The 21,907-nt window shown below is 30.8% G+C and overlaps 1 protein-coding gene across 3 annotated transcripts; it reads left to right on the forward strand.

The window, feature by feature from the left end:
* The first annotated feature begins 115 nt into the window (after positions 1-115).
* LOC144839396 (cilia- and flagella-associated protein 337-like) lies at positions 116-19,342 on the forward strand. 3 transcript variants are annotated; one of them, XM_078694730.1, is made up of 31 exons: positions 116-215; positions 536-631; positions 3,377-3,430; positions 3,638-3,703; positions 4,662-4,696; positions 5,247-5,370; positions 6,033-6,135; positions 6,223-6,310; positions 6,495-6,628; positions 6,860-6,958; positions 7,144-7,246; positions 7,690-7,754; positions 8,120-8,184; positions 8,531-8,690; positions 9,110-9,267; positions 9,611-9,775; positions 10,160-10,275; positions 10,484-10,556; positions 10,828-10,998; positions 11,130-11,291; positions 11,580-11,739; positions 12,109-12,243; positions 12,495-12,646; positions 13,107-13,172; positions 13,288-13,329; positions 14,505-14,625; positions 15,146-15,264; positions 15,570-15,596; positions 16,855-16,987; positions 17,217-17,887; positions 18,713-19,342. In XM_078694730.1, the coding sequence occupies exons 1-30, from the start codon at positions 213-215 to the stop codon at positions 17,489-17,491; spliced, it is 3,270 nt and encodes a 1,089-aa protein (XP_078550856.1). In that variant the 5' UTR covers positions 116-212; the 3' UTR covers positions 17,492-17,887; positions 18,713-19,342. The 3 variants fall into 3 exon arrangements, with proteins under 3 accessions (XP_078550856.1, XP_078550864.1, XP_078550873.1); XM_078694738.1 differs by lacking the exon at positions 15,570-15,596; XM_078694747.1 differs by lacking the exon at positions 13,288-13,329.
* Positions 19,343-21,907: the final 2,565 nt, after the last annotated feature.

Consider the following 21,907-nt stretch of genomic DNA (forward strand, 5'->3'; position numbering starts at 1 on the left):
TTGTCATAGGTATTTCTCATACTTCTTTATACCGTGACAAACTTACTATTGAAAAATTTAATTTATAAAATAGTATTTATATGACTTAATTTTGATATTTTTTTTCAGATATGGCTTCCAATACAAACAACTCAAACAGCGTTTTGATCTACGGCGTTAAGTTAGAGAATCGACTTAATATCCAAGACCTACAACAACTTAAGTCAGCATTTATGGTATGGTGGTATACTGGACAAAGTGCATATTTGTGTATCATTAATTGAATAAATTTAGTTAAGCAATTATGCTTTTTTATTAATAACTTGCCAATTGTGACTGGGCTGTATTTGCTTCAGTATAAATTATGTAACTTTGTTTGTTTCCAAAACTAATGATTATGACTAATATATTTACAGTTACAATTATTTTGTCAGAATCTTCTGCAAAATAGTCAAGACCGTTACTACCTTTTTTAGCTGATCTTCCTATGCAAACTTTTTGATTACCAAAAGTGTTTTAAAATAGTCTGTTTATGAATTGTTTCTTATTCCTGTAGAAAACTGGTGACGGTTACAATGACCGGTTGAGTTTGGACAAAGAAGAATTCTGCAAACTGTTAAAAAATGTTCTAACTAAAGGGACATATGAAGAGGTATTATTTTTCATCATTATTCACATAATATGATAGTAAAAACTGCTATTCATTTTTAAATTAAATTTTACATTGAAGATTTATACCTAGTAATAATAATTTATTGAAGCTACACTTTTACAACGGTGGCACACGTTCATACATGGTGCGTTCTTGAAATATATAGACAACAAACAGATACAAAATCAATACAACAACAGATAAAAAATATAATTAACCCACCGAAAACACTGTCATAGTCGGTAACTGAGATAGACATCAAATTACTTTTTAGGAAATCCTGCCTTATTGTTGTACATTTTCTACATGTTTTTGTTTGTCAGATGAAATAAATAATATGATAAATGATCAAATTTAACTTGACTTTAAAAGTAATATTAACTGTAAATCTAATTAACTATACCGCACTTTCACGCAATAATATTATTGACTTGAATTTGTTTGCTTAGTTTGTTGGTTCTAAGATTCAATAGAACGCTGAATCCGCTCATTAGCAGTACTGTACATTGATTGAAATTCACATAATTCCAATGTTTATCTTCATCTCTAGGAATATTAAGGCCCATTTACACTAGGACGATAACGATCGACGATAGATAGACAAATATGCATTTTTCATACATAAAACAAAATAAATATAAAAACTTTTCATTCTAGAACTATAGAATAACCATCTATGCTTCCTTTGATGAAAATGGTATTTTACCACGTCCAATCACGATTTTATTGTTTTTATTTGATTGGAGTTATAAAATTATATAAAATATTAATTTTATCAAAGACAGCATAAATGATTATCCTATAGTTCTAGAACAAATTTCTTTTGTTTTATGTAAAAAAAAATGCATGCTTATATATTTATCGTTGATCGTTATCGTCCTAGTGTAAATGGACCTTTTGTTAGTTTCCAAATTAACTGATATGAGATCATACTATATTACACGGTAATACTCATATCACATAATATATTCTGGTTAAAAAATGTTATATTCATTAATTATGCTTTAAATTAATCTACAGATCTTGATTAATTACTTCAGCAAAAATCTATTGTTATATTTGACCTTTAGTGATAAATTACAACATTATGTCTATTATATTATTTTCTAAGAGATTGCATTTAGTCGATTGCTATGTGAAGTAGTAATCATTCATTATTATTATTATAGACATTATTTATAAGATGCCTTACTGTACTGTAGTTGACTTTGATCTTTGCATTTTTATTTTCGGTGAAATTAATTTATTTCTAGTGAAATTTGATAATTAATCCATCCACTCCATATTTGAATGTTTTTAAGATTATTTCATTTCTCTCCCTAAACTGTTGATGAATAAATTTATATATTAATGAATAAATACATTACTTAAAAACATAGTTTATGAAAAACATTTACAAAATATAACCTCCTTGGCTGAGGTAATTACAATAATAATGTAAAACTAGATTTGAACTCGTCACTTTGACGAGTTCGGGTTATCCGCGCAAACGCAACATGCACATACTTAACCATATGAACCTCGACAATTATTATGCCATCCTATGACATGAAATAAATATGTTTACAGTGCTGAATTGTACCTATTATGTAGCATACATCATATTACAGTATTTTACAGAATAAACTGTATATGTTATATACAGTGTAGCATAGACAAAATTATGAGACCCATCTTTTAAATCCAATTATTAACACGATGACGTCATCAAATTGACATATAAAGATAACAATTTTAGAAGATAATTATCTAAATAATTACATTAAATCAAATTTGAAGAATTTTGGGCACGTAAAAGTGAGATGCGCTCTATTTAATAAGATGAGCAATAACGAAAGAGTAAAACATCCTATATTTTACATTCGTGTGGCCATACGATGACGTCATAACATCCGAGTGGTAAAGGTTCTGCATGAATTCATATCTACAACATATCTGCTTACATATTAAATTAAAAAAATTGGGGGTCGTGGATGATCCTGAGGAGCTATAATAGATTAAAAATAGGCTTAATTTTGACAATATGTTGTCACTTTTGCAACTAAAACGCGCGCAAATTGTCTAAATCAACGTGTTCGTATGACGTCATTTTAATTTGAAATGATGTAAATCTTTTTTAAAATGACTAAGAAAGGCTGTAAAATCATAATTCAAGAAAAAAACACATGATTTTCATGCTCCGTGCGCACCTTACGCGTAATTTTTTTCGCGCGCGTGGGAATTTTTGACATGTTTAAATTGTCATGATCAGCGTAGAAAGTTGATTAGAAATTAATTTTGCGCATTTTAAAATTTTAAATGCGCGTGCGCGCGTAACTTCTTGTGAAACATGTCATTTTTAATCCATAGAAAGTTTGCCCTTGATATGACTTAAATTTTCACTAAGTGTCAAAACAAAATGACTTTTGGTTTATAATCTATGATCAATCATTGAAATTCATAAAATCGCGCGTAACTTACGCTGCGCGACTCTAACGTCATTAAAAATATGGAGGTGCACAACTTCAGGTAAATGTCCATATAATGACAAAGTTATACAAAAGATATATTCACAAGCAATAGGGGATATGCGACGCACAAAAATCCGGGAAAGAAAGAAGAATAACAAAGAAGATGAAGATGAAAAAAAAGATATTTACAATCACATGGGTTATCCGCAACTAAGTTGCGGATAACCAAATATATGTTAATTAATTGTATGAAGTAAAGGATTTTGTGTTTATGAATATTCATGATTGTTTTCAGCACTGTGATTTATTTGACAAAATAGATGTTACTAAGGAAAGAAAAGTTGATTGGGTAAGCAATATTAAGCTCTACATTATCAAACTAGTTTGACAAAAAAAGTGTGATGATGTGCCCAAACAGGGTAGTGATATGCTTAAATATGGCAGTGATATGCCCAAATATGATTAAGATTATTAGAATTATGTTCAAAAAACCCCATATTACATTTACACAAATTTAAAGTAATTTCATTTACATATTTTTGCTTTTGTATTTCAGGATAAGATAGCATCACATTTACTCCTTGAATATGTAGAGAAGGATGATCGTGTAAAAGCAACACAGGTATGCGTTATCCAAGTTCTGTAGCATCTTGTAATTCGATTGGACAGTATCGAATCACATAACATTGTGGATTTGTTTCTACTAGTACTCTCCACCTTTTCACTATGACTAAATTTCTGTTCTCTTCCAAATAAACTGTACCGAATTGTTTCCAACCATATTCTCAGTTATTGTATACAGTTATTGTGTATTGAATTTGTGTTTTATTATTAGACCTTAGGCTATATAACATAACTTTAATTTAGCTGCAATAATGTAACCTGTAAGCATAGTTTGTTTTCCGGCAATCAATATTATAACCACTGAAAACAACTTCAGGTGTTTTGGAATGTTTAAATGAGTCTATAATTCGAAACATCCACTGTTTCCCTTTGAAGTGACTTCCTTTCAGCATAACAGCATTAAAGTGTAATTTGCAAGGAAATCGTAAAACTAATAACATCATTAATTATATACAGTAATCAGTTTGTAAATTTTGTGTATTACAATTCTAAAATGAGTTCTCAATAAATGCACCATTTAAACTCATAATACTAAAAAAATTTCAAATTTCTAATAAAATATTTTATGGTTTGAAATTAATGACAAATATTATGGTATGCATCATTACCGATAACGCTGCAGGTGCTTCAGTTGACCTCTCAGCGACATGAAGCGCAAGCTTAAAGATGTTGTTGCTTTACAATCAATAGAATTTTACATTTTTCGGAGGGTAAAGTTTATTGTATCCTACGAAAATTAAATTTTATATGTTAACATTTTAAAGTAACGGTGATTGTTAGACTCACAAACTATCGCTGGATAATAATAATTATAAACGAAAACTTTTCTATTATTTATCTTTAGGAAATATTTGCCACTTTATTTAGTTTTTAAATATTAACAGATTACAACCAAGATATAGGGATTCATAATTCTAAGAAAGGATTTGAATTAAACATTTTTTTTAAATTTACAGGTGCCACAATGGAAAAATATCAAATCTTTACAAAGGTATGATAATTAATGATTAAAGTTATTCACTAGACCTATGTTTAAATTTATCATAAAGTTTAGGTATGTCTGGTTTTCCAGAAATTATGGTATTCCAGTGTTTTTAATAGTAAAAATGAATTTAGAATGTTTTTAAATGTCTGGTTTTAAGAGATTTAACATTATTCAGAGAATCTTTTATTTGAGAGAGCGATTTATTCACTAACGTTAAGTTTAGAAAGATAAATCTATTCAACTTTACTTAATTGTTTATAATAACAGCGATGTTCACTAACTATAAATCTCTAAAATAAGTAAGTAATTTATTTACTGTCGAAAATTTACACATAAGTTAGGTACACAACTAATTGGTGATAGTGGCTTAGGCTGCTTTTGTGCTTTCCTGGCAGCTAGTGACTATGATTTTATATTTGTTTGTTTAATTTGTTGATTTGTTTATATTTTGTAAAATGTATCTCTGTGCCTGAATAAATAATAAATAAATACATCTTTATTAAGAAATTAGATAGATGTAGGTATAAATATTCAAATGATTCAAATTGTATTCTAGTCCGCATAAGGATGTGATTCAGAAGGTTGCGTTTTTAAGGAATACATCACGCTATATTGTTATCAGCAAAGAGGGTACTATATCAACATGGGACAACCAGCTACATCGACAAAAAACCATCAAGGTGAATCTTATACACTTATAATATAACCCTTTTACACACTACAATCTTTATCCCGACTCGAGTTGACTAAACTCTTTATTACTATAATATACCCCTTTTACTCAAAGGCACCACCTTTATCCTGATGTAAGTAGACGAACTCAGAGAAGCGCCTCGAGAAAACCTCTTTTGGCATTCTTCCTCTTTCTTACCTTAGTGATATCTTGCCTAAAGCTCTGTCTACACTATCAAACTAGTTTGACAAAAAAAGTGTGATGTACCAAAGTATGGTAGTGATATGCTCAAATATGGTAGTGATATGCTCAAATATGGTAGTGATATGACATCATCATGTCCATGGGCACATCACATTTTTTTAGTCAAGGCATTGGTGATATAAGGAGGCTTTAGAGTATTTTCTTACTCCTAGAGATTGCCTCCTCTCAAAAGAATGTATGCATAGCTTTTTTTATTACAATACAAATGTTATAAATATATAATAATATTTCCAAATCCATCTCAAACTAATTAGTACTGTGGATAGAAATAATTTGCTTATATGACTGTGTTTTGTTGTAAATGTGGTGAAATTTGCCCGAAAATAGGTAAAAAAATTATATACACTCAAGTTTTTTTATTATATATATAATGCATACAACGTTTTCTAATTATTTTCTCAACAGATTCACAATGAATCAGTTAAGCCTAGAGACATGTGGGTGACAAATTTTATAGTGCTGCAGAACATTAATAAGATTGCCCTGGCATTTACCAGTAAAGAAATTGGTAAGATATTTGATGAAGTTGCATAGTAAAATGTTTTATTATTTTATTTTTTATATTTTATAACACTGAATTACTTTTTTTTTTTAGCCTTTTATGATTTAAGTTCTAAATTGGAATTCAATTGTCAATACAAAGTCGTTGGTCTGGAGCACACACCGTTGAGCATGGATTATTGGTAAGGATAAATATTATTATTTATTTCTACTGTACGTTTCATAATAAACATAATTGAAGTTATTAAGTATTGACCAATCATACTTAATGATGTTATATAAGTTAAAGACCATGTATATTACTGGATCGTTAATTTTTTGATAACCATTATTTTGTAACGATGTATTCTTAATCATTTGCTGTAGGAGTGATCCTGAAAATGCCAATCAAGCTACTATGGTGTTGGGAGATACTGGTGGATTCGTTTATGCCTTTCTATTCCAATCTGTTAATATTGCTTTATTTGATCGTCCACACCAACCTGCTGGTGAAAGTCAAGGTATACAAACATAAAATGCATATACAGTCAACTCTCCCAATACCGGACACCTTTGGGAACTTTTGAATCTGGTATTGGGAGAGTTTCTGGTTTTCAGAGAGTCCAGTATTGGGAGAGTCAACTGAATTGTACAATATTACATCTATTACAGATATTTTGTTCTAAGTGTGATATTTATTGTAGATTAAAAAAAATTTAAAAACACAAATAAAATTTGTTTTATTTTTCTAGAGCAAACAATTATGGTGGACTTCAGAAAACTCCAAAAAGGAAAATTTAAAAATTGCAGACTAGTAAAGCACAATGGTCACAAAGATTGGACACGGCAAGGTTAGAGGTTATAGTTCAGGGTCCGGTTAGGGGTCAATAATATGAATTAAGAATTTTAGAATAAAGAATACGCAACCATAATTTGTATTACTGTAACAGTTGGTTTAAATATATAATAATATTTTTTTTTGGCTTACAAAATCACAATAAATTGTATGTTTTATTTTGCATGTATTTATCTACAGTGAAGTATGCATCACACCTTGAGTGCTTTATTTCTTGCGCCACAACTTATCAGAATGCGTTGGTGCTTGGTTGGATTGAAAAAGCAAAACAGAAAATGAAATTGTAAGTTATTGTCTTAATAAAACTATTTTGTTTGTTCACCTGAATGCTTTTACTGTAGTGTTGTTTATGTTTACTGAAGCTTCTGTTTTTAGCTATCTATACATATCTACAAAATCATTTTCTACAGAAGAGGTTTCCCAATATGTGCCTAATATATAATTTATAAATAATCTTGTGGTCCAGCGTCATTGGTGTGGGATCCAAAGCTCATGGGTTTTAAGAACATTATCCCCTTTTTAAACATTACTTTTTATTTATTTAGGGGCTCTTTGTAGGCCATACAAAATTCACTCGCATACTGTGGAACAGTTTTGACCCAAAAAAAAAACTACCTGGTTATAATGTGCTCTTCAATTATCTTAAATGTTGACAGTAAAATACCTAATTAATTTCACTATTTTTTATTTATTTTTCAATTAAATATGTGTTGTTTTCAATTATAGAACTACATTCAATATAACACAAGGTGTAAACAGCTTCGATTATCACAGTGATATCAACCTAATTGGTGAGTATAGTTATTTGTATGTTTCAGATGTGATCAATATGTTTATAATTTTATCAAAATAAAACCCAGTTTTGTCAAGGTTGGCTTGATTTAGTTGCAATCCTTAAGCTCTGTCTACACTATCAAACTTTATGAGACAAAAAGTGTGATGTGTCTATATATGGACATGATGATGTCATATCACTACCATATTTAAGCATATCACTACCATATTTGGGCACATCACACTTTTTTTGTCAAATAAATTAGATAGTGTAGACAGAGCTTTAAACATTATAAATGAATTAACTGAAACTGTAACAAGAATAATTATAGACAATATGATGTAAGCTTTTGAATAAACTAAGAATTTATTAACTTTGTAGGCACAGCAGGTGTGGACCATCAAGTGTGTCTGTGGAACCCCTATGTCATTTCAAAACCTGTCGGTGTAAGTAAAAAAATATTTAAATCTATTATTTGAACACAAACTGTACAATTAACTATTTCTTAAGCTCTGTCTAGGTCACACTTTTTTGTCAAACTAGTTTGATAGTCTAGACAGAGCTTAAAGCCCTGTCTATAAAACTAGTTTGACAAAACAAGTGTAGTGATATGAAGTCATCATGTCCATATGTGCACATAACATTTTTGTCGCATACAATTTGGTAGTGTAGACAGGGCTTTACATTATAAGACCATACACTGTGCAGCAGACTACAATTCAATGTGCCAAGTAGATATTGTTGATCATGTGTGGATTGCGAAATAAGATTGTATTAATGTATTTCTTTCAGGTATTACGTGGCCACATGGCACCTGTACTACATGTACAATTCAATGCATCACGTATGCAGCTCATAAGCTTCTCAAAGGACAAGGTTCTCAGAGTTTGGGATGTACAGCTTCAAGTTTGTCTTCAGCGCTTGGCAGGAATGTTTCCAAAAGGACCAGAAAGTATGATATTTTATCTTTTTCAATCTGAAAGAAAATATAATATGGGAAAAAGGTCCCAATACGTATTAACAATGTATAATACAGTGTTACTATGTTGTTTTGAACCATGGTGATCGCGCCATTATTAGTCAAATTACTTTTGTTGTGCTTTCGTCCTATTTTGAAACACCCTAAGCCTACAGCATTATTTATAATATTCATAAAACATTTTAGTTTTATTTTGATAACAAATACTGCATTTAAAGATCTGTCTACACTATCAAAGTTTATGTGACAACAAAATGTAATGTGCCCATTTATGGAAATGATGATGTCATACCACTACCATATTTGAGCACATCACACTCTTTTTGTCAAACTAGTTTGACAATGTAGACTGATTAAGCTTTATAATTATAAATTGTCCATGTTCTCTTTAGTGGCAACATCCATGTTCTTCCATGATGAGCGGAATCGTCTCTTCATCACATTCAATTATCAGTTGACACTTCTTGAGATGAAACCGGAGGTCAAAGATCGCGTTCTTAGCCATGAGAAGCCAGTAACGTGTGCTATATATAATACTACATACAATCAGGTACAGTTTATGCATCATTCTTTATCTTGTCCATTTCAATACAAAATTACACCAACAAACACCCAAGTGTATGTGTTAAGCTGTCTACACTATCAAATTAGTTTGACAAAACAAGTGCGATGTGCCCAAATATGGTAGTGATATGCCCAAATATGGTAGTGATATGACATCATGTCCATATATGGGCACATCACATTTTTTGTCACAAAGTTTGATAGTGTAGACAGAGCTTTAGTCTGTAGCGCAAAGCTAAACTGATATAGTGTGATTGCGATTTTGCGAGGTGTTTAAGTGACTTTAATTTGGTGTTAATCTTAAAACCTTCTCATTTGTCATTGTTCAGGTGGTTAGTGCTTGTCAAGGTTCCACTGTGATTGTCTGGATGTTAGATACCGGACAGAAGGCTAAGCAGTTCCTTAATTGTCATGGCAACTCGGAGATTACCACGCTAGCATTTGATCAGAGTGAAACAAGGTTCATGACTGGTAGTACAGATGGTACAGTCAAGGTATCAATTCTGTTAATCTTTTTCACAGAAAATGTTGATGTTTTATATAAGTGTTCCTAACTATTTTTATACTTTTAACCTAATTAATAGGACGAAATAAAGTAAATTGAAAAATTTAACTTGAATTGAAACATACCCTGTACTATACTCGTTTACTGTAATTTCTCTTTATCTCGGAATTCATATCAATAGTAAACAATATATGATAATTATCATATTCATTAGGCCTACAAGCAATTATGTGATATGCAATGTAATTTGTTTATTCTTATATTGTACGTTTTGTGTGTGAATATCTATGTACAATTGACTCGCAAACTAAAACATTGATCTGTTTTTGATAACCTATTCAATGTTGCAAACTATTTTCTTTTCATTTCTTAGATCTGGGATTTTAATGGTCATTGTCATAACACGTTAAATGCTGGAATGGGTGGTCCTGTTGACATCTACCAAATAGTGACTCTGAAAAGGTCTACTTTAATTTTAGGATGGGACAGGTAAAGGGAAATACTTTATTATATCATGTAATCTACTTATCCTAAACAGATTAAATAAATTTACCTTTTTTTTATATTACTCTTCCTGAAAAATAGATAATTGATTGGGCCACAACAAAACTGTATAAACTTAATTTTATTTAATTAAATTTAGTTTAAATTTCAAGATAGTATAAATGTTTAATGTTTTTGTTGTTTTTTTTTTCAGGTATATAACAGTCTTCCGTAATCAACAGCTAAATCAATTCCATGTTGAACCGTCTGATTGGAAAGGGGGCCAAGTAAGTTTTGTCATATCGCTTTTATATTATAATCATTAGATATATTATCTTTAAACAATATTCTAAAAATATAGCTCGGTTGATTTTTAATCATTTTGAAAGGTATTACCAGTAGTGTGTACATTGCCTTTTGTTTTGCAATGCAGTTGGAGGGATTTTTTCACTGATTTTCATTGAACAGCCGACAACATTCCCCCTACCCTCTCCCTGCTTTCCTCCATTTCCTCCTTTAGATGATGAAATAAATGTTCAAATGCTACTGATTTAACAGGAACATCAGGATGATATTTTATGTGCATCATTTCAACCACCAAGTACATTGGCTACGGCAAGCTACGATGGTGAGATCGTCATTTGGAACACAAACTCTGAGGTGGCATCTAGACACCTGAGGGATCGATTCCTTAAGAAGAGCATGCGTTCACGAGAAAAAACAAGACTAGTAAGTTTATACTGCATTTTGGGAAAAACCATCAACAAAATATCTAATTTCCTTGATGTTAAAAAATAATCTGAAAGCTAGTAATGCAATAGTTTATGGCAACATATCTCATTTTTTTTTTCTCATTACAGACTTTAAAAAGTGAACCAACTTTCCTCAGCATATCAAAAGCAGCAACTCAGACCAGCATGCGTGGTAAAAACACTCCGTCCTTATTGGGCAATAAAGATGATGTCATTCGACCAATCACAAGAGCATTAAGCATTTGTAGTGATGATAGCGTTGACGAACAAGTAAGTAACCAATTTCATGTGTTGACTACTAAAGTGGATATTGTACTGTTAATGATGTTAACAATTATGCTTATTTAAAGTGTCGCAGTGTGTTGGACTATTTATCGTGAGTTTGAATCCAACATTTGCCCCATTACTGGTAACATTAAAAGCTAAGTTGAGCTCCTCAATTTAGACCTTATCGGAAAGATTGTAGCTTTTTCTAACCCCCTTGCCATCCTTTTCTCAGGTTTTCTCTGGCTTTCTAGACATTCCTCCTTTCTTGTAGATTTTATCTTCTTTTTTTAGAATGATTATATAATAACAAGAGTAGCATTTCTTGAAGCTCGGAAGAACTCATCGGCAGCAGGGGGTGCTAATCTAGTATCGTGTGGGGGTAATGGGTGGGTTAGGTTCTGGAACACAAGCAAGAATAAGTTAATAGCAGAGTTTGTTGCTCATCAACATGGTAAGATAAAAGAAAACATTTACCCAACTTTTTTTTTTACTTTGTAATTTATTATACAGTATTGATTTTTATAGGCTATTATCAAATTATTAAACTTCATTATTTAACAAATGATTTACAGTATGAACTATATTTGACATTCTTTTATTTCTAATATGCATAGTTGAATAATATATTGCTATTGGATCAACTTGAAAGCATCCCAAATGATATTATTATATTATATATAATAAATATATATTCAAGTTAAAATATAGTGAGTTTAGACTAATAGACTGTTTAGCTAAGCCTGTAAATGAAATATAAATCGGTTTGGTTACTGTATGTCTTATATTAGTCTGAACAACTTAACTTTCCTTTGTTATTTAGTTGGATTACTTGTCATGGCTGTTAGCAAGGATAACCACTTTCTTGTAACTGGTGATAGTGATGGCAACATTAAAGTTTGGAACATCCAAGAATATTGTTTAAGAGAGTCTGACAACATCATTACACAACCACCACGTAAGTAAAGATATTTTCTCTATATTTTCTATATTATATTCATATATCTTAATACGTTTCCGATTGAACACTGTATGAGAAATGCTAAAATATATTCATATTTTAGAATGGTATTGCTTGAAAAATTTAACTTTTAGATGCTCAAGTATTTATAATAAGCAGAATAAGCAAAAAATAAATAATCACTTTCATGTTAAAATAATAACAATATAAGTATAATAATCTGATATCTAATCTGTCTAATATTTTAGCTATGTCTGCTTCCTGGCAACCCCATGTTGACATGATCAATCATATCACGTTATGCGAGAGAAATGATCGCTTACTTATCATCACTGCCTCACTTGATTGTAGTGTTCAGTTGTGGGATATCTATGGAAACCAGATTGGTGTGTTTGGACAGGTAATAAAGTTGTTTTTTCTACAAGTATTTTTGTTATTGCCTTGGTGAATTGAATTGGTTACAATAAGTTTTTTTTTCGATTGGAAACGTTGCTTTCCTTTGTAACAGTGTATTTTAAATTTGAATTTAGTACTCAATGAACAAGCTCACATTAATTTACGTTAAACATTTACCATTCAAATAAAATAAGTACAGATTTTCTGCTGGAAACAATTTCCCAGTCCAAGGTATGCAAATTGCAAACTGTAGAATATCCTATTGCTTTACATTGCAGCTTTGAATGTTTTTGTTACTAATCAATTACATGAGTTAGCATTCAGAGACTATTTGCTAAGTGCAATAATTGAAAAAGAACATTCTATCCAGGATTGTTGGATGCATTTGTAATACACTATGTAGGTCTACATCCTAATTTAAGAATGATTGTTATTATATTATTTCTATATTTAAATGATTTCAGGAGGATCATTGGAAAATAGAACAGTACATTCCAGTCAACGAAGAGGCAGAAAAAGAGGACGAAGAGGTAAGTTAGAAAATATTTGATGATTGAATTTTAAATGTCAAAAACATTTCATATATCATTGTACAAATAATATTACTAAATGAACATTTATTGAACTATTTTGATCCTGATAAAGCCAATGAAAACAAATGAAGATGAGAAGGAACAGCTCCCTCAGGTAACAATGCGGATAGACTTTCTAATCCAGCAGCTTGATTGCATGTTAGAATAATGTTTGCACTGTTTATAGAATCCTACGCAATATTTTCTATTTAGATCTTTAGTATTTCTATAATTTTTTCTTTTATTGCTTTTAATTAGATATTTGATTTACTAGATTTACTGTAGTATCTTCCAGTTTCTTGCTTTCACTTTAAAAAGATTTTCTTCGTTTCTTGTCAAACCAAGAAGGGAATACAAAATGTATTTGGTACTTGGTGTGTTGATCCCTTTACAGCTTAAAATGAAGCTAAACTGGGATTGGGTGCAGGTGAAGTGTCAGAGCAAAAATGTGCAAAGGCATGGGTACAATTTAAACTGAAGAAAAACCATGGTTCATTAAAAACTAGACTTTTTCTAATTGCATGTGCACAAAGCTGATTAACCTTCCTTATATCTACTGTATTGCCTGTACCTTTTTTTAGTGATGCTACACTTGCTTTATTTGGAGATGAGTTTTAATTTAGTATGAACTTACCTGTAGGCCTCAACTTTATCTTATCTATATTTTATGGGAAAAGTTAGGCAAGATTTTTGGTGAAAAATTGCATCTTTATTTTGCTTATACTACTTGATATGTTGTTAGTTTAGTCTTCTGCACTGTAGATGAAATAATTTTAGAATTTGGTGAATGCTTTTTTGATCTTGTTACTTATTCATTATTTTTTAATTCTCAAGTAATATATATTAATAAAAACTATGTATGGATGACAAATGTAATATCTGCATGTAGTTTGTAAGGACTTATTATCTAAACGCTTTCCACTTGGTAAACAAAATATGAATAGTATGTTATAGTAAGTTTTCCTGTTAAAAAAAGACACTCTATCTTGGTGTATTATATCTTTCTAGGCTCTCAAAAAAGTTAAATTATTACGTATTTGTTGACCACAATCCTTGTGAATTGATCTAAAATATAGAATTTGAGAAGCATCTCAGCCAATGTATTTTGACTCTTTTCTGCATCTTCAGTATTTTGTACGTTCATTAATAACTGTATACTGAAGTCTCCATTGATGTCACTGTTTTCAAGTTAAAATGTATGAACAAATTGGAGAGTTGGGCTGTTTTAATTAGATTCAATTAACACTAAAAACATCCGTACTTGTATTAATTGATTTATTCTATTGTTAGTTGAGTGAGGACAACCATGATGTCAGTGATGAGATTGCAATGGAAGTTGACGCTGATAATCTTCCTGAAGAATATTTTGAACCTCTAACAAAAGTCAGCACCTGGGGAAAGACAAGACTAGGTAAAAATATGTAATAATAATAGTAATTAATAAATGTAAATGTCTATAGCGCATATATTCTCCAGCCAAGTAGCACTCATGTACTGTACTTAGCTACTTACTTAGTCCGGGACATACCCAAACTTATATGACTAGATTCCTCCATAACTTCCTATCTGCCATTGTGACAGTCAGTTCTTCTCTCTGCATACCAGTATCCGTCTCTAGTACATCAATGTATGTGAGTGCTGGTCTTCCTTGTTTTGCAAGCCCATGTTTTGGCTGCCACATCAGAACACCTGCAATGATTTCTTCTTTATTGCGAAGACAGTGTCCAGCAAATGTCAGTCTTCTTTTGTTTCTGTTATTTTTGTATTGCCAAAGAGCCATAGTAATATTGCTAGTTTAATCCCTATGTTCAAATGTGTTGTTAGTCCAAACACTGAATTGGACTTCTAGGCCATCAACTATAATAATATAGTTTTATCCAACTGCTGTTTTATTTGACTTTTTACTTTACGAGTATATTTACATTTCTTAGGTAAAGGCTATCAAGAAATAAGGTCAAGAAAACGAGAAAGGAAACAGCCAGGTACCATTCCAGACTTGCCATACCTGACATCAGATAAAACCGGGCAACCACCTGCTGGTCCATATGGTGTAAGTAGTTATGTGCCATGAACCTTCTGACATTCATTCCAAAATGATTTTTTGTTTTCTTTAACAAATAAGAATGCTTTAATTATTCTTTGTATATTTTTAAAATGTTATATCTTGTATTATGTACATGATTGAGGGAAACGTGTATAAACATGTGTTCTCTGTGATTAATTTTTTATCTTTATAATCCCACTTAAAAAAACTATTCCGTACAATTATCTTTTTGGCAAAATAATTTGCATTTGAGAGAAATATTTTGAGGATATTTGTGGATGTTTGAATTTTATCGTTTCTCTACAAATCAGGATCACGCTCCTGTTCTCTGGACTCAGGTTTGTATATTTTTTAATTGCATGGAATTACAACATAGTGTATTGCTTCGTCAGTAACACCATAAAGAGGTGCAAACTTTACAAAGAAAAATTCTTTTTATTTTCACAAAATTTCACAAAGCAACATAAATTGTTCATTGGCATAGTATATAATTTTTGCAAATATTCATAAACTTAAAAGCACGGCTATAATTCTTGTATTTTTTTGCATAATCATGATTAATTTGATAAATAGGCAAACTTCCTTAAAATGACTTGACATGATTTGAGAAACTATTCTCTAGGCGTTGTTTTCTGTTCGGATGATGAGAATAGTTTCTCGAAACATATCAAGACATTTTAAGGCAGTTTGCCTATTTATCAAATGCCTCACAATCATGATTTTAACTCGATAGTTTCGAAGAGTGTTCCTAATATAAATAGGGCTCAAGAACTATACAATCCAGTAAAGTTAGTTTGTCAAATCCCTCTGTGGAATTTTATTATTTGAGGACTTTAAGTTGTACAATATTTATTATGCACTATTTTTTTTTTCAATTTGCAAAATTATTTTCTTTTTTTCATTTACATAAATGTATTCATTGCATGCCCATTCAGTAAATAAAACATTTTTATTTAAATATATTTTGCAGCATTGCATGTAGTTTAATCATCTCATTAATAAACAATTGTTCATTTATAAAAAATATAATTTACTTTACAGTCAAATCATCCTTGGGCTGGCTAGCTTACAAAGTCCTCACAAACTTCCGTGCTTCCATGGCATCTTGAAGGCTTGACTATATTGTACATTATTCTCTGTTGTCATTTCATTCCATAACATACATTCCATTTTGTAAACAAGCTTATTTTCTGGTTATGTCTTTTGATATTTTAAAATAATCATATATAAGTGCAAAAGAGTGTTTACAATAATGACATTTTCATTTTAAATTGTTTCATAGAATTGCTTAATAGCATATATCATAATGCATGTTGAACTAATTAAAGATAAGTGTTCAAGTTGGTTTCGGTATATCATATTAAAATATACTAACAAATTGTATCCATTTATATGTGAATTGAGGTTATGATGTCAAAACTAAACAATACATTAACTATAACATACTGTATATAGCATACTTTATGTACAAAATTATTTAAACTTGCAAGGTTCGGCTTTATTAAGTCTCAACATCAAGTAAATCAAGTGATACTGCCTGATCATCAATTCTCTCAAACACTCTCTTTATCATGTTCGTTTTTTTTATATCCCCAGGCTTTAGTAGTGAATCAGTTAGACACTGTTGGAACTCTTAAAAGGCCTGACTTCGTTGTCCATCCCCATCGGTACTTCAGAAGTACGGAAGATGAAGGAAAACAAGATACTAAGCTACCCTCAATTGCTGACGGTAAGTGCTCTAAAAGAAATAAAACCGTTAATAAGCCTTGTAATGTACAGAATCTTTGTTACTGGCACTATTTTAATATTAGCTTAAAAGGTCATATTTGGACATAGGGTTTTTGTTTTATCAGTGGAAATAGATAGAATTATGTTCTCTTAATTTGTAGGACAGCTTATATTGTAAATAATACATTGTTAATACTACAGCTATTCTGTTTTCTAAATCTTTTAAACAGAACTGAAAACCGCATTTGATGAGAGAAGTTTCTTTCCAAAGTATATTTTAGAGTATGAAGCAAAAATGAAATCTCACCACCGCAACGATCCGGAAGTAGCCCTCAATTTGCAAAAGAAAGACCTACCACAGCGCAAGTCTAGAGTGTGGAATTCTAACAATAACTTTTCAACATCAGTGGCTAACATACAAAAGCCTGCAACAAAAGCCGGACGATTGACTCCAATTACAGAAAAACAAAAACAGTCATCACGTTTGAGTGAAAGTATGTCATAGTTTATCATTTTGCTACGTTCATTTGCGAAGTCATGACAGGGTCACCAATCATGAAAATTGTCATTGTCATCAACTAAGTGAAAATTCGGATATCGTCTTCCAACTTTTTGGTTCATTGTTTATATATTATTTATTTATTATCATGGGCAAGCATCATGCAGAAGGAATTATCATAGGAGCTTTTATCGTGCAAGGTTTCACATTATCAACTAACAAAGACAACCATGCTTTATCATCTTCTTCATTGCTAGTATTATCTCTCCATTCATTGGAAGAATTAATTGCTTTTAATAACTTGATGCCGTACTGTGATTCTTGATTGATCATATCGACAAAAATTACCAAGATCATCATACAAGCCCCAGACATACTGTAGGCCTACAAGCAAGTCTTAAGGTATGATTTATCATCTTTGAATAGGAGACATCTTCTCAACGGAGAGAATCTGGAGACTACAGAAAAAAATAATTTGGCTACATTTTATACTAATCATTTACATGCTTCATATTAAGGCAAACTCAGACAGCGTCGTATGACAAGGCCTGACATGTTGTCTAGTTGTACTCCCGACCTAAAAACTACACCCGACGCTATTTCAAGACGACTCGGCCTCGTGGTACGACGCTGCCTGAGTTGGCATTAGTATACATGAAAAGATTACATTATAGGCTATCAAAAAAATTTCTCATATCCATCCAGTCCATTTATATACACCTTATAAATTACTATGTGTCAAATGGCCGAGCGGTTAAGGCAGGGGCGCCGTTTACCGTACCTAAAGAGCCAACAACATCGGCAAGGGTTCGAGGCCGACTCGCTCCTAGTTCTGGTGGTGGAACAAGTCTTCTCGGATAAGGACTATAAACCGTAGGTCCAGTGTACACAGTTATAACCTGTGTGCACTTTAAAGAACCCAGTTCATCATTCGAAAAGAGTAGGGGGTTACCCCAGTGAACTGGTTCACAAAATAGCCCCTGTATCAGGGGGATTACCACCTATCTGATAGGACAGTGATTAATTCACTATTGGTAATCCTTGGCCACATTGCCTAAAGACATAAAATAAATAAAAAATAAATAAATGTTATAATTAGCATAAACCAACCATATCCCTAAATTCAAAATAAATAATGTATTTCTAACTTCTCTTTACAATTTTGACATTTCAAGTTTTGAAAACAAGATGTGTTCAATTTGCTGATACATTATACTGTACTTTCAGGGAGGAACACTGTAGATGAACACATAAAGAAGTTACAGCCGTTGTTTTACCATGGAAAGGTAACTGCCCCACGGCCATCCATAGGGTTTACTCTGAGCATTGAAGATATGATATATGAATTTTGAATAAAATATATTGTATAATAATTAAATAATAATAATAATAATATATAATAATAATTTATAAGGTGCAAATTCCTTAAATACAATTTAAAAATTAAACAAAATATTTTGATAAAAGGAAAAATGACCTACCTATAGTAAGACAATACAACTTGACAAATAAACTACACTACATTTATAGTAAGCAAGAATGAAAACAAGTTTCAGGTTGACGGGTATAAGATCATTGCAAAGCTTAGGAACTTTACAGTGTAGATTGCATGTACAGTGAATGATAGCTACTGACGGATCTTTATTTGTATTAATTGATTGCATTTACATTTTAATTAATCTGATTACAGACTAGCATGTCCTTTAATTTATATTTGCATCACATTCCAAGGGCACTGTCTTTTGTTTTTGTGCGTTTTGTTTTTGTACATAAAAGTCAACCGTTTTGAAATGTATAGATAGATAGAGTTATTTTAACTCTTTTATTGTATATAGCTTTGACAATTTTATTAAAATAATAACTCTTCAACGAAATTATATGATTATGTGTGTTTCATATTGGATAATAGTAGCAATTTTCCGTAAATATCAAGTTTTTAAAATTCAATTATGCGATAATATTGCTATATATGATCAAATATTGCGTTATCGTCATCTTATAGTGCCATAGAAACCAGTTATGGCAAAAAATAAAAGGGTCGAAATTTGGCCATTTTTGAAAAAATCCTTGTACTATAGTATAGTATAGTAAATGCCCAAAATATCAAGTTTTTTAAATTAAATTATTATGCGATAATATTGCTCTATATGATCATATATTGCGTTACCATCATCTTATAGTGCCATAGAAACCAGTTACGGCGAAAAATAAAAGGGTCGAAATTTGGCCATTTTTGAAAAAATCCCTGTACTATAGTACAGGGATTTTTTTGAAAAATGGCCAAAATATCAAGTTTGTAAAATTAAATTATTATGCGATAATATTGCTATATATGATCATATATTGCGTTATCATCATCTTATAGTGCCATAGTAACCAATTATGGCGAAAAATAAAAGGGTCGAAATTTGGCCATTTTTGAAAAAATCCCTGTACTATAGCACAGGGATTTTTTCGAAAAATGGGCAAAATATCAAGTTTGTAAAATTAAATTATTATGCGATATTATTGCTATATATGATCATATATTGCGTTATCATCATCTTATAGTGCCATAGAAACCAGTTATGGCAAAAAATAAAAGGGTCGAAATTTGGCCATTTTTGAAAAAATCCCTGTACTAATACCACAGGGATTTTTTTCGAAAAATGCCCAAAATATCAAGTTTTTAAAATTCAATTATTATGCGAAAATATTGCTATATATGATCATATATTGCGTTATCACCATCTTATAGTGCCATAGTAACCAGTTATGGCGAAAAATAAAAGGGTCGAAATTTTGCCATTTTTGAAAAAATCCCTGTACTTTAGCACAGGGATTTTTTTCGAAAAATGGCCAAAATATCAAGTTTTTAAAATTCAATTATTATGCGATAATATTGCTATATATGATCATATATTGCGTTATCATCATCTTATAGTGCCATAGTAACCAGTTATGGCGAAAAATAAAAGGGTCGAAATTTGGCCATTTTTGAAAAAAAGTCCCTGTACTATAGTACAGGAATTTTTTCGAAAAATTCCCAAAATATCAGGTTTTTAAAATTCAATTATTATGCGATAATATTGCTATATATGATCATATTGCGTTATCATTATCTTATAGTGCCATAGAAACCAGTTATGGCAAAAAATAAAAGGGTCGAAATTTGGCCATTTTTGAAAAAATCCCTGTACTATAGCACAGGGATTTTTTCGAAAAATGGCCAAAATATCAAGTTTTTAAAATTCAATTATTATGCGATAATATTGCTATATATGATCATATATTGCGTTATCATCATCTTATAGTGCCATAGTAACCAGTTATGGCGAAAAATAAAAGGGTCGAAATTTGGCCATTTTTGAAAAAATCCCTGTACTATAGCACAGGGATTTTTTTCGAAAAATGGGCAAAATATCAAGTTTTTAAAATTCAATTATTATGCGATAATATTGCTATATATGATCATATATTGCGTTATCATCATCTTATAGTGCCATAGAAACCAGTTATGGCGAAAAATAAAAGAGTCGAAATTTTGCCATTTTTTGAAAAAAAGTCCCTGTACTATAGTACAGGGATTTTTTCGAAAAATTCCCAAAATATCAAGTTTTTAAATTAAATTATTATGCGATAATATTGCTATATATGATCATATATTGCGTTATCATCATTTTATAGTGCCATAGAAACCAGTTATGGCGAAAAATAAAAGGGTCGAAATTTGGCCATTTTTGAAAAAAATCCCTGTACTATATATAGCACAGGGATTTTTTTGAAAAATGGCCAAAATATCAAGTTTGTAAAATTAAATTATTATGCGATAATATTGCTATATATGATCATATATTGCGTTATCATCATCTTATAGTGCCATAGTAACCAGTTATGGCGAAAAATAAAAGGGTCGAAATTTGGCCATTTTTGAAAAAATCCCTGTACTATAGCACAGGGATTTTTTCGAAAAATGCTCAAAATATAAAGTTTTTAAAATTAAATTATTATGCAATAATATTGCTATATATGATCATATATTGCGTTATCATCATCTTATAGTGCCATAGAAACCAGTTATGGCGAAAAATAAGTGTCGAAATTTGGCCATTTTTGAAAAAAAATCCCTGTACTATAGCACAGGGGTTTTTCCGAAAAATGGCCAAATTATCAAGTTTTTAAAATTCAATTATTATGCGATAATATTGCTATATATGATCATATATTGCGTTATCATCATCTTATAGTGCCATTACAAATTTGGCCATTACAGGGATTTTTTTTCGAAAAATGCCCAAAATATAGACTTTTAAAAATATATATTGAGGTAACATGTTAAATTAAGTTATAGTAACCAATAATGTCAAAATATAAAAGGGTCGAAATTTGGCCATTTTCTGTAAATATCCCTGGGATACAGGGTTTTTCAAAAAATGCCCAAAA

The sequence above is a fragment of the Antedon bifida genome, chromosome 1 (genome assembly GCF_963402885.1).
Source record: "Antedon bifida chromosome 1, ecAntBifi1.1, whole genome shotgun sequence".
NCBI lineage: Eukaryota > Metazoa > Echinodermata > Crinoidea > Comatulida > Antedonidae > Antedon > Antedon bifida.

Bases quoted from the DNA above. Each gene is read 5' to 3' on its own strand.
- LOC144839396 (XM_078694730.1), top strand. The intron at 11,292-11,579 runs GTAAGTAACCAA...TTCTTTTTTTAG, and splicing joins ATGATAGCGTTGACGAACAA to AATGATTATATAATAACAAG. The intron at 13,173-13,287 runs GTAAGTTAGAAA...ATCCTGATAAAG, and splicing joins CAGAAAAAGAGGACGAAGAG to CCAATGAAAACAAATGAAGA.